The following is a 14,321-nucleotide window of genomic DNA, read 5'->3' on the forward strand; positions in this document are numbered from 1 at the left end:
GAAAATACACAATTTTTTGAATAACCAATTCACCATAATCTAAACATATAACAAATAAAAATGTATTTTGATGTGTGTGGGGTAAGGAGAGTCAGTCTCCCCAGCTCTTAAAAAAATACTAAAACGATAGAACAAAACCAGAGTGCAAAAAACTTCAAAACTGCTTTTAAAGAATGATAAGCTACATTAAGTTGGTATGAGTCAACATACATGATAGAGATTCAGCCAGAAACATGAATGAGAATAGATGAAATTCTTAAATTGATGGTAAGCAATCATTCATTTATTATGCATGTAATTTAAGGCATTTAACTCTCTTTACAACACTGCTTGAAGAAATCAAACATACCTATTATAATAACAATATAAAGCAGCACGTTGTGAAGTCCCCAAAGCAGTGATATAAGAATTTTGAAAACTGAGATAACAGTATCACCTAAGAAAGCCTTATAAAAGAGAACAGATTTAAACTACACCTTCAAGAATGAGAAGTATTTGGATAAGCAAGTGGAAAGAAGCATATTCCACAATAGAAGACCAGCACAAATAAAAGTACAGTCTCACTGGGAAACAGTGAAGAAAGCTATCTAGCCGGGTCCATGATGATGAGAAACACAAGATGAAATTGGAAGAGTACAGTAAAGTCAGACATACTAAGAATCTTGACTACTAAAGATTATGGAAGCCTAAATTTATGCTCTCAATTGCTGGTTTCCACTTGCTGGTCCAAATGTTGCTACATCAGACACACTTGGAGAGCTTTATAAACACATTATGTTACTGAGCCTCACCCTTAGAGATTCTGAAAGAGTAGAGTGAAATCTACATCTAAGCAAAGCTTCCAGGTGACTCAGATACAGCCAGACTTAGGTGCTACTGCTCTAAGCAACAGTAAACCACTGCCTTTTGAGAATGAGAGTGACATAAATGTAGCCATCTCACTAGTTTTTTACAGTTAAAAGCTTTAATAATAAAAAGTGGTACTTTCATTTAAAATTTTATATTTTTCTTTTATTCATATTATTTCCCTCAGAGATCTACTTCATAGGATCCATGTGTTCTCTGGCCATATACACTTATAAGAACCCTGAACCCATCATAATCTCACCAAAATATGTAAAAATTAATTTTTTGTTTGGTTGTTTTGTTAAGAAAGATGAACTGGAATGCTGGAGGGCAAGGTTCTAATAGCAGTTAGGAGGCTGTGGAACTACTCAGTAATGCAGGCATAAAATGACAGAGATCTAACCACGATGGTAAAAGTAAGAATAAAAATAAAGAGATAAATCGGAGCGTTGACACTCTATAACTTCTAAAAGAAAACACAGAAAGTATCCTTTGCAACTTTAGAGTAGGCAAAACTTGCTTTAATAGGAAAAAAGTTTGAATCATAGAAAAAACCGATAAATTGGGTATCAGTGAAATTCTGCTCTTTGAAAGAAAGCATTAAGAAAATAAGAAAGCATGCCCAGACTGGAAGAAAGTACTCTCAATACACATGGCTATCAAAATGATATTAAAATGTATTAAAGAATCTTTGAAACGTAATAATACAAACAAGACAATTTTCAAATGGGCAAACATATGAAATGAAACTTCGCAAAAAGAAGATGTAAAAGATGGCCAATGAGTATATGAGATGCTCAACATCATCAGTAATGAGGGAAATGTAAACTGAAACCACAGTATACCACTAAACACCTACTGGAATGAGAAAAATAAAAAAGATCAAGGATGTAGAGCCACTGGACTGCTCACACACTGCCTAAGAGGAATGTAAGAACGGTACAACTACTTTGGAAAACACCTTGGCCATTTCTTAGAAAGTAAAACAAACACTCGCCATACGATTCAGCAATTGCACTCCTAGGTACTAACCCCCCCCCAAAAAATGTATCTCCAAAGCACTGTATACATAATGGAATTCTATCACACTACTCAAGAGTCAAAGTTTGAAAAACTTGAACCTCCAAAAATATGACAAAATTGCTTGGAACTTAAGAAGTCTGAGTTTTATCTAAGTTCAAATTTTAGCTCTATTACATACTATGTAGACTTGTAAACTTTACCAACTGCTCAGTTTCCTCATTTGTAAAATGGGGGGAATAATTATTTATACACCATAAAGTCCTCATAAGAATTGCATATAAAAGCCCTCAGAGACATGAGGACCTTTAAATGTTATTCACTATGTTATCAATAAGCTTTTGGAACTCTAATTCTTTCCATTCAGAAGCTAAAATGCTGGTCATGAGTACTTGAGATATGATAGATACATCAGAGGTTTTCTGGACATTGGTTTATCTCCTCCAGCAGATAATCTTCACCATGACCAAAAGCTAACAGATAATCTTATTTCAAACAAACCCCCTGCACATGAAAACTGTGATATGGAATTTCAGTGGAAAAATCAGAGGAAGTATTTTGCTTTACAAAAAGCCAATGGGTTGACTTTAACAAAGAAGTACAGCTATTATGTAATTTACTCTAAAAATATTAATTTATTCATAAACTTACCTAGGAACGTTAAAGTGCAAATAAAGATATGACTAACACTGTGGCTGTTTTAAATGCAAAAATTAGAGGGTTAAACATGGGCCATCCATACGAAAAGAAGTTCTAAATGAGCCTCTAACCGATACTGAAGTATAGCAAAGCCTGAAATGTCAGCCTTCAACCCAAATGGAATCATTTTTTATTTAAAATCCTGATGACAGTAATGATAACAATTGTTATTATTATTATATCAGCTATCATGAGTGGTTATCATATACCAGGTGCTAGGCTTTATATACATATTAATTCATTTTAAACCCTAATAAAATCCTATGTGCTAAATACTATTATCTTCATTTTACCAATGATTGAAACATAATGAATATATTAAAATCCATGAGTTCCTCATGATTTAAAAAAACTTAAAAGGCAAAAAGAAATTGTCACCACTGGAATTAGACTTCACATCATGCCTTCAATCAAAAAAGTAATACTTTGCAGTAAACAAACACCCACACAGCCTACCTTTTCTGTAGGAACTAACTATATTTCACATTTACCAAGTAACCCTAAGTGATGATCTTGTATATGAAGAAAAATTTCATTAACATGTATAAAAAGAATGACAGAATTATAAAATCACCATTTTTCAGCACCTAATATTGTAACTGATTCAGTTAATGATAATCAAAGGATTTAAACATCTTTCAGTAAAAAGTTGATGGGGGACAGGATTTTTGCAAGGTGCCAAACATATCATCTTTATCTTCACTTTCAAGTCATAAGGAAGGAAAAGATGCAACTTTCAACGAAGAGAATCAGGCTATCCTCATCTAAATCTACCAATCTTCTATCACTAGCAGCAGCAGGACAATCAGATATTAAGTGAATTCTTACGTGATGCAGCCTGAAGTACTACACACTCCCTACAAAGTATTCCTGCCAAAAATGCTCTGGCTAGATACAATCGAGCCTTTGCATCTAACTTCTACTTTACAGAAATTATAGAAGATAAAGAAATTAAGTAATACTGCAAAGAAGCAATCAAACACATCTACAAAAGTCAAACACTCTATAGGACATTGGCCATGATCCCTTTTTTTTTAGATGGAGTATCTCTCTTACTGCCCAGGCTGGAGTGCAAATGGCGCGATCTCGGCTCACTGAAACCTATGCCTCCCGGGTTCAAGTGATTCTCCTGCCTCAGTCTCTTGAGTACCTAGGATTACAGGTGCCTGCCACCACGAGCAGCTAATTTTTCGTATTTTTAGCAGAGATGGGGTTTCACCATGTTGGCCAGGCTGGTCTCGAACTCCTGACCTCAGGTAATCCACCCACCTCGGTCTCCCAAAGTGCTGGGATTATAGGCATGAGCCACTGCGCCCGGTCAGCCAAGTTTCTTAAACCCGTCAAAGACACAAAAGAAAACAAAAGTAAACAAGGAGACTCTTTAGGATTAAGGACGTAATGACATAATCAAATAACATGTACAGACTTTATTTGGTTTCAGCAAGCCCACTGCAGAAAGATTTGGGGAAAACTAGGCGAAATTTAAATATAGACTAGGTGTTAGGTTAAGTAATTATCATCAATTTTGTTAGACGTAATAAAGGTTTTATGGTTATATAAGAAAATGTGCTCATTTTTTAGACACATTTAAGTATTTTGCAGTAAATAATGAGGTCTGTAATTTACTCTAAATATTCATGCTGTACTCCAAATAAATGAAACAAATAAAACAAAAGGTTAATAACTGCTTACATCTACACAATGGGCATATTAGTATTCGCTGTACTCTTTTTTTAACTTCCCTGTTTGCCTGAAAACATTCATAATAAATATAAACAAGTGTAGTTTTAATTATTAGTAACTAACCCTTTTGTTGGTTCATTAACTCCTAAGTTAAATAAATCCTCTAAATATTCTAGTGCACAGATACATGAATCAGAGAAACCATATCTATTACAGTCAAAATTCTGGTACATAGTGCAAAAAAACCAGGTCGGTTGCATTGTTTCAGAATTTTATCTTAATGAAGCTTATTTACACCAGAGTGTGTACCACATATCGTTTTTCAAGTCTTCCAAAAAGCATTTTGGCAACAAAAATGCTAACTTTTCAAAAATACCACTGACAACTACGTAATATATGTTATAGTTATTTTCATCTTGTTACATAAAATTTTTATAGTTCCTTCAATGCTATATGAAAGTGTTTCCATCTAATATATGGCTAGAAAAAATTTTCTACTGAAATAAAGTAGAGGCTGGGTGCGGAGGCTCACGCCTGTAATCCCATCACTTTGGGAGGCCGAGGTGGGCGGATCACAAGGTCAAGAAATCAAGACCATCCTGGCCAACATGGTGAAACTCCATCTCTACAAAAAAATACAAAAATTAGCTGGGCATGATGGCGTGCACCTGTAATCCCAGCTAGTCAGGAGAATCGCTTGAACCCAGGAGACGGAGGTTGCAGTGAGCTGAGATCGCGCCACTGCACTCTAGCCTGGTGACAGAGTGAGACTCTGTCTCAAAAAAAAAAAAAAAAAAAAAGAAAGAAAGTAGAAAATGATCATGTAACTTACTATTTACAAGGTAGTACTCATTTAAAAAGTTACTAAAGCCAAATTTCAAAAGATAATTCATAAAGTTACATCAAACCTGACTAATCACACAGTATGATAGAACTCTAAATTTAATTTTTTAAAATAACCTAAGTTATATTAACTTTCAAAACACCAAATTTCACTTCTCAGTTTTAAAAGCAGAAGTCCTTCCACCACAGCTCTGAGTAGTACTACAGGAGATTTCTGTACATTTGATTAAATAAACTTCAGCTGAGGAGCAGAATCCATTATACAAAACTTATCAATTATGAATTAGAAAGTGTGATCCTCGAACTTCTGAGAGTACCCAAAGACCCTTCCAGAGGGTCTGCAAGGTGAAAACTAGTTTCATAATACTTTTTCATTATGTTGCCATTTTCATTGATGGCACAAAAGCAATGTTGGGTAAAACTGCTGGCAACTTAGCACAAATCAAGGCAGAGGCACCAAACTGGAGTAGTAGGCACTGAATTCTTCAGTCATGCACTCACAGAAGAATGACAGTTTCACTTACAGCTGTCCTTGATGAAGTAAAAATTATTGTTCTTGAGCCTTTAGTACACAAGACTTTAATATTCTGTGCAACAGAATGAGAAGTGTACATAAAGCCCTTCTCTGTACTATATTTTTTAATGTGTCAACACTTGGAAGATCTGCATAATTCAGTGAGCAAATATTTTCCAAATGACTAATGCATGATGTTACAAAATCATGCAAGAATAAAGAGCCATTCAAAATTCAAGAGTGAATTTTAACAGAGTATGAAAAGTGTACTGATAGCGCTTCAGTTTCCAGATTGCAATTAACATTAAGAAAATTACTACTAGTCAAGTTTTGACATATTATCAAAGAATATCTATAATTATGTATAAAACCTAACAATGTAATCCTCCTTTTCCAGCTCTCTCTCTCCCTCTCTTTCTCTCTCTCTCTATATACATACATATATATACACATATATATGCGTGAGGCCAGATTTTATTCATATACTTCAATCGGATCATCACATCACAACAGACTGCAGAAGCAGATACAAAAATGCAGGTGTCTTTTAAGCTAGACATTAAAGTGATTTGCAAAAACTGCCAAAAAGCAGTTCTTAATCATGGATGATTTTGTCCTTCAAGGGACACTTGGCAACATCTGGAAACATTTCTGGTTGTCACAACTGGGGAAACTGCTATTGACATCTACTGGGTAGAGGCCAGGGATACTGCTAAACATCATATAATGCACAGGACAGCCCTCCACAACAAAGAACTGTCCAGGCCAATATAGTGCCAAGGTTGAGAAATCCTGAAAATAGTTCCAAGATTGAGAAATCCTGGGATAAACCAATACCAACCTTCTCAATCAACTTTTTGGGGAGTAAAGGGAGAGAAAACATTGTAATTCTTAATAAAAATGTTACTTATATTAACATGTAATGGGTTTATTCCTTTAAATGGATTAAATTTTTAAATTTCTAGTTTTAATTTACAATATAATAAATATCAACAGATATAACTCACATAAAGAAAAGTGCTTCACAGTCTTCAATAATTTTTAAGACTACAAAGGAACCATGAGACCAAAAAGTGTAAGAATCACCAAATTAGATGAATGATATAACTAACGAAATATGTTGGAGAATATTAAAAAAATTGTAAGTCTAAAGGAAAGTGTACTCATTTCAAGAGTATTATAGATGACCTAAACAAAACAAACAAAACCCCTTACAAAACCAAATAGTTAAAAAGAAAAAAAATATGATAGTCCCCAGAAGTCATTCTCCCCTTCTCCCCTCCAAAAACAAAAACAAAAACAAAACAAAACATGAAAATCACAACTTCCTACCCTGGCTATGAGGACTTGCTGGACTAAGAGATGGCTGATACAAATCTTTGGTTGGCGTTGGATAAGCTTCTTTTCCTTGGCGCTGACTCATCTTTCCTGGTGTCAGAAGTTGAGATTCGTCACTGTTTGCTACAACAGCTCAAGGAAAGGAGAGAAAAATAATTAGTACTAAAGTCATAGATTTACATAATAGTATAGTTAATAACATGGAATAAGATCATAACTGAAATGGCCTTGGTGGTTATATTCATTTTACCAACTCAATACTTTAATAAATTCTCATAGTCATCTTGTTTTCATGTTGGTTTGTTACTGATCCAAGAAGAATTGACTAACAGGTATGTTTGAATCAAATATACAAATTATAGACATTATAATAATGAAACTGATAACGAAAGGCCTAAGGTTTACTGTGTGCCTTCCATTGTGCTATTTATTTACTCTTTATATTTACCAACAAAACAATAAGCAAAAGAGTCATTTCCCAAAAAAACATACAAATGGTCAATAAATATATATAGATACTCAGCCTCATTAGTAATCAGAAAAACTACAAATTACTAGCAGTATAAAATATTTGACATTCACTAGAATTTCTAGTCTAATTTCTAATTTTCATGAAAAGTCAGTATGATAACTGTTTTAGAGAGGGGGAAACGTGAGGGTCAGAGATTGCCTTGCCTAAGGCTAAACAGTAAGTAATAGAGGCAAGATTCTAACTCAGAACCATTCGGTTCCAAAGTCTCTCTCTTAAAGCTTGCTGGCCCAATAACCAATTTAAGTAGTGCTTTGAAGTTGCTTCTCACCCCTTTGGCCATCCTACTATTGCTCAGTAACAGCGAGCCAGGCCCAGTTTCAGAGAGCAGAAACAAAGTGAAAACACTCAATGAAAACAGGGTAAACTGCCAAGTCCAAAGTACCTGAAGATCTCCACATTCTTTCATTTTATATTCCTATGCTTTCAGCCTATAAAAACTCAAGTTTCATCTTAAGAAAGGGCGATTTACTAGCACTTTGGCAAGCCAAGGTAGGTGGATCACCAGAGGCCAGGAGTTCGAAACCATCCTGGCCAACATGGTGAAACGCAGTATCTACTAAAAATACAAAAATTAGGCGGACGTGTTGGCACGCCTGTAATCCCAGCTACTAGGGAGGCTGAGGCAGGAGAATTGCTTGAACCCGGGGGGCGGAGGTTGCAGTGAGCAGAGATCATGCCATTACACTCCAGCCTGGGCAACAAGAGCAAAACTCCGTCCCCCAAAAAAAGATGATTTAGTCTCCACCATAGGTTTTATTTGTCAACACAGAATTTCAGAATTTCACATTCACCTTTTTATCATCACGTCCTTTAAATCTAATTGGTTTAAAATGTTTTCTACTGTGATAGTTCTCAATATTTTATTTCAGCTCCTTAGATTCCAAAGTAAAAATATAAAAACACTGCACTTTTCATCCAAAATATAAAAAATTATTTTTCCAAGTCAATTTAAAAAAATAGACTGATGACTCCCAACTTCATATCTCCCACTAAACTCAAACTTACATACCCAATTGCCTGCCTTATAATCACCTCTTATTTACAGGCATCTCAGATTTATCTAGAATGTAATTTTTGATTCTGCTCATCCTCCAAACCTGCCTCTCCCCAATCTCAGTTTGTGCCATCACTACTCCCCTCCCACTACTTTCTCAGGCCAAAACCTTAATGTGTTTTTATTTTTCTCTTTCTCTTACCGAGCAATCTTTTAAAATCATAAGCTCCTGCCATAATAGTCTTCTTGGTATTTCCTCAAGAAAGGCCATCTTTTGCCCAGTCACAGGGCTTTATACCTCTTGTTCTTTCCACCTGGAATATTCCTACCCCAGATCATCACATTATTGGCTCCTCTCATTTGTTGTATGGGCTCAAATGTCATCTCTTCAGAAAAGCCCTTTGGTTTCTTCATGGTGCTTTTTAGTACGTTCTTAATTTTAACACAGCACAATTAAGCATTTTTTTTTTTTTTAGAGTTAGTACCCACCACTTCACAGTTATACTCTATCATTTTACCTTACATGATTTTCATTGTAGCTCCTATCATTATCTGAAATAATACAGTTTATTTATTGCTTGTCGTCCTCCAGTAGACATTAAATTCCATGAGAGAAGGAAGTTTTGTCTGCCTTATTTTCCCATAAATTCTCAAGTCCTGGTAAACTTCCTGCCATATTGAAGGTGTTGCTTCCTACCATACTAAAGATGTTCAATAAAATTCTATTGAATGAATCAATAAACCAACTTTATATTTTTAGAAAACATCATAAAATATATGGTGTCTCTTTCAGTTACTAAATCCAAGATTCATTTGATTCCTAAAAATAATTATTAAAAAATAATTTTAAATGTATGGTACTGATGCAGAGAGATAAACTGACCTACAGAACATAGCAGATAGCTTTCAGAAACAGACACATACATACATGGAGTTCAGATATACAACAGAAACTGGGAAAATAAATTACTCAGTTCACCATAGGAGGTTTCAACTGGTCATCAATATTGGAAAAGTAGATAGAACTCTACTTCTTACCACACGCAAAGAATACTTCTATGAAGACTACAGACACAATGTAAAAAGCAAAACTGGAAAACCTTTAGAATAAGAGAGTATCTTCATAAACTTGGGACAGAGATTCCTTTAAAAAGACACAAAAAAGCACTAACCCAAAAATAAAAAAATCAGTAAGTTCAATATTAAAAGTATAAATTTATTTAAAGATATCATAAACTGAAAAGGCATAAAACAAGATATTTGCAACACCCATAATTAACAAAAGGTTGGTATCTAGAATGCTCTTCAAAAAAAAAAAACTTCTATAAATCAATAGAAAAAGAACATCATCATAATAGCAAAATAGGGCAAAGACTTGAACAGTGATTCGCAGAAGAAAACTGCAAACGGGCAATAAATGTATGAAAAGATGTTCATCCTTTTTTAGTAATGAGGCAAATACAAATCAAAATAATAAATATTTTATACTCAGTAAAATTAACAAAGATTAATCTCTGATAATACCAAATACTGATGAGGATGGGATCATCGAGATATCTTAAGCACTATTAGTGGAGTATAAGTTGATACAAGCACTTTCGAAAGCAATGTGAGCTTCTTATATAAAACTGAATACCCTGTGGGTCTGACAATTCCACTCTTGGTATCTAGAAAAACTCTCACAGGTGTGTACCAAGAGGCAAGAATAAGAATGTTCATAGCAACACTGTTTATAGCAGTAAAAACCAAAACAACATATTCATCAATTGAAAAAAATGAATTTTAATAAATTGTGGCATATGCATATAATGAAATAATGTATAGCACTAAACAGGAATGATCTAGTTCTGTAACAAACAACATGATTGAATATTAAAAGTAAAATGTTAATTACAGCCAGGCACAGTGGCTTGCATCTATAATCCCAGCTACTCAGGAGGCTGAGATGGGAGGATTGCTTGAGGTCAGGAGTTCAAGACCAGCCTAGGCAACATAACAAGATCTAGCTCTAAAAGAAATAAAAATAAAAAATGTTAGCTGGGCGTGGTGGCTCATGCTGTAATCCTAGCATGGCAGGCATCTGTAGTCCCAGCTACTAGGGAGACTGAGGTGGGAGCATCACTTGAACCCAGGTGTTCGAAGCTGCAGTAAGCTGTGATAACACCAAAGAACCCTAGGGTGGGCAACAGAGCAAGACCCTGTCTCTTTAAAAACTTAAAAAAAAAAAAAAAAGTAACTACAAACAGCAAGTCCTGGAAAATTATATAAACCATGATACCATTCTTTTAAAATTAAAAAACAAGCAAAATCTAGTGATACATACGTGAGTAAAAAACAACAATAAAACCAACTTTTTAAAAAGCAAAGAATAATAAAAAGAAAAAAATACAACCTAGTCATGCCCTCTTGGGGCAGGCTCAGGGATAAAAAAGCAGCAGATGGAAAGACGGAAGGTACGTGGAAGATTCTAGTTCTTAAGCTGAGTGATAGGTCAATAAGTGCTCATTGTACAATTATGCTCTCATTTACATATGACACATATTCTTTTGTGTCATATCAGACAGAACATTTAACGTTAATTTAAAATACTTTATAAGAACCACAAGAAGAATTAACGTAGGTTTTAGTATTCTGTCAGTAAAACATAGGTGTCTATGTCTTGAATAACTTTAAAACAGCCTGAACCGTGAAGTTAGCTCTATTCACCTTTTCTAATCCATTTTCAATGGAAGTATTACTATATGATTTTGATAACCATGAAGTAAGAGAGTATGCAGAAACAGCAATATACAGAGTGCACCTTTTTACCAAAAAAACCAGAAAGCCCATGTTTCTATTTGTTTCCTCACCCCATTCACAAGCATTAACAACTATACAGACAAAAGAAGCTGGGGAATATAAAAATCACTATGATTTCCTACATCAGTTACATAATAGTAGACTATTCAAATATAAGTTTAAGAGGGACAGTGACTTTTTTTTTCTGTATCCCTTGGCATATAACTGCTACTCACTAAACACTCTCTAAACGACTGAATAGATATCTGGCAAATGAATCACTGTGTGATTCCAGTGCAGTTTTACTGTCTCACCTACCAAAGATAACATTACAGTGCCCTCTGCTGTTTCTACTTCAAGTGGAAGTAAAGCAACATGCTTTGCTACTCGTAACATTACTCATCTTTAGTAGAAATCACACTGAAATAGTTAATTAACATATCTGCTGCATCTAAGGAGAACATGAATCAAAAACTAACATTTTTACCTTCTGAATTCAACTCATCAATATAAAATTTGAGGAATTTTACAAGTTTCAAAGTCTGCCTTTAATCTAAGTGGAAGCTAAAATAAGATGAAGTAATTTTTTAAAGTCATAAATAATAATCTGTATGTAAATCCTGTATCTCCTTTTCTTCTAAAGTATACCTTTTCTCAAATACTCCAATAATTTAAATGTCAGTATAGATCATGTAGTTTTTTCATTCAATAGTACAGATCCTAATCAAGTACCATGAAATTACAGTTGATGTTTAAGCAGTCAAAAATGTATATTTAGGGACTGGGAGTGGTGGCTCACACCTGTAATCCCAGCACTTTGGGAGGCAGGCAGATCATTTGAGGTCAGGAGTTTGAGACTAGCCTGGCCAACATGGTGAAATCCCATCTCTACTAAAAATACAAAATTAGCTGTGCATGGTGGTGCATGCCTGTAACCTCAGCTACTGAACCCAGGAGACAGAGGCTGCAGTAAGCCAAGGTTGCGTTCCTGCACTAGGTGACAGAGTAAGACTCTGTGTCAAAAAAAACAAGTGCATTTAACTTTTGACCCTCCAAAAACTTAAGTACTAATAGCCTACTGTTTACTGTTGACTAGAAGCCTTATACATAATACGAAGAGTCAACACATATTGTATATGTTGTATGTATTAATATTGTATTATGTAATATAGCATGTACATAAGCTAAAGAAAATATTAAGAAAATCATAAGAGAAAATACAATTATAGTACTATACTGTATTTACTGATATAAGTTTATGCCATCTATTTACAAGATGAATCATCAGTTTGAAATAGCAGCAACCACAGCTGCAGACCTCAATCTACAGCTAAATATTAAGCAATTAAACTCTTTCTTGTAATGTCATGACCTTCGTCTGCTTCTTGGAGCAACTGAAGCGTCAACAGTGTTACTTCATATGGGTCCCACGGCGTTACTCGAGGTTTACAATATTGCACGAAATATGATGAAAATAGGCAAGAATGGTGAGAAATGACTTTTTAAAGCAATATGCAATTTACGGGAGCAAAGAACTTCATGCAGAGATGATTAGCATTTAAGTTCAGCATAAATCACACAGCATTTAAGTATGTATTCCCAACACCTGAGCTCATTGTAATAACAGGAAGTGGCTAGAAAATTATTACAGTAGTACAGTATGTACCAGTTAATGTTATGTAGTTACAATTTAATACTGTATCTTTATGTTTGTTTACATTTTTCTCAACTGGGAATGGCAACATGTACAGTGTGTGTGAAAAGTTTTGATAAATTTTTACTTTTGTAATAGATTTGTGTATATTTTAAAGTAGTGAGAAAATAAACTAGTACCTACATATATTTTATGCATTCATGATATACCTAACCTTTCCTTTATTTTTTCTATGTTTCTAAGGTACAGTTCATCTGTGAGTTTTAAATTGTCACAAATCTCAGAAAATGTTTACAATATATTTATTTTTAAAAATACACATAGAAGTGGACTCGTGCAGTTTAAAGTTGTCTTGTTCAAGGGTCAACTGTACTTCACTTTAAAAGATATATGGTCTCTAACAAATGATTATACAGACCCAGCCTTTTAATACTTGGCAGAGTACATTATAAAGTCATATCCAATATCATGATGCATATTTTTATTTATACATGCTTGAAATATATAACCTTAAGTAAATTTCTTCTATTCCAAGTAAAAAATATCTCCATTTGTAAAAACCCAGTTCCTAAGATAAAATATTTCAGTTAATATTTAAAATGCTATTCTATTTATAAAGCTTAGCAGTGCCATTCAGTTCACCTGAGTCCATGTCTAAATATATGAGGTAATTAAAGAAACTGAAGAATCCATTGAAATTATACGCCAAGTAAGTATCAAAAGGCTGAACAACAAAACATAAAAATATTTTGAAGCTTGGTGCAATTGCTCACGCCTGCAATGTCAGCATTTTGGGAAGCCAAGGCAGGAGGATTGCTTGAGTTCAGGAGTTTAAGATCAGCCTCAGCAATATAGGAAAACCCTGTGTCTACAAAAAATAATAATAAAAAAAAAATTAGCTGGGCACATCCTTGTAGTCCCAGCTACTCAGGAGGCTGAGATGGGAAGATCGCTTGTGTCTGGGAGAAGTTGTGGCTGCAGCAAGCTGTGATTGTGCCACTGAACTCCAGCCTGGGTGTCAGAGTAAAACCCTGTCTCAAGAAAATCAAAAACAACATTTTGAGGTTTGTGTTCTTTTTCCTACTTTTAAGATTTCTACCTCCTAATGATAATTGTATAATAAATAATATTTATAAAATATTTTGAGTTACTGCATTTAAGAATGAAAAAAGGGCTAGGCACGGTGGCTCACACCTGTAATCCCAACACTTTGGGAGGCCAAGGCCACAGGATCACTTGAGACCAAGAGTTCAAGACCAGCCTGGGCAACATAGTGAGACCGCATCTTTACAAAAAATTTTAAAAATTAACTGGGTGTGGTGGCACAAGCCTGGAGTCCTAGCTACTCAGGCGGCAGGAAGATCTCTTGAGCCCAGAAGTTCAAGGTTGCAGTGAGTTATGATTGTGCTATTGTACTCCA

At 34.6% G+C, this 14,321-nt stretch overlaps 1 protein-coding gene across 5 annotated transcripts in view; it reads right to left on the reverse strand.

Moving 5' to 3' along the window:
* Window positions 1–14,321, reverse strand: part of OSBPL8 (oxysterol binding protein like 8) — a 222,126-nt gene that overhangs the window by 101,265 nt on the left and 106,540 nt on the right. For 3 of the 5 annotated variants that reach the window (XM_025401395.1, XM_025401401.1, XM_025401396.1), the window contains one exon: window positions 6,938–7,075. In XM_025401395.1, the coding sequence (XP_025257180.1) occupies window positions 6,938–7,075 (138 nt within the window). The remainder of the gene's footprint in view (window positions 1–6,937; window positions 7,076–14,321) is intronic. The other 2 variants (XM_025401400.1, XM_025401397.1) reach the window with 1 other exon arrangement.

This window comes from Theropithecus gelada, chromosome 11, assembly GCF_003255815.1.
Source record: "Theropithecus gelada isolate Dixy chromosome 11, Tgel_1.0, whole genome shotgun sequence".
NCBI classification, from domain to species: Eukaryota; Metazoa; Chordata; class Mammalia; order Primates; family Cercopithecidae; genus Theropithecus; species Theropithecus gelada.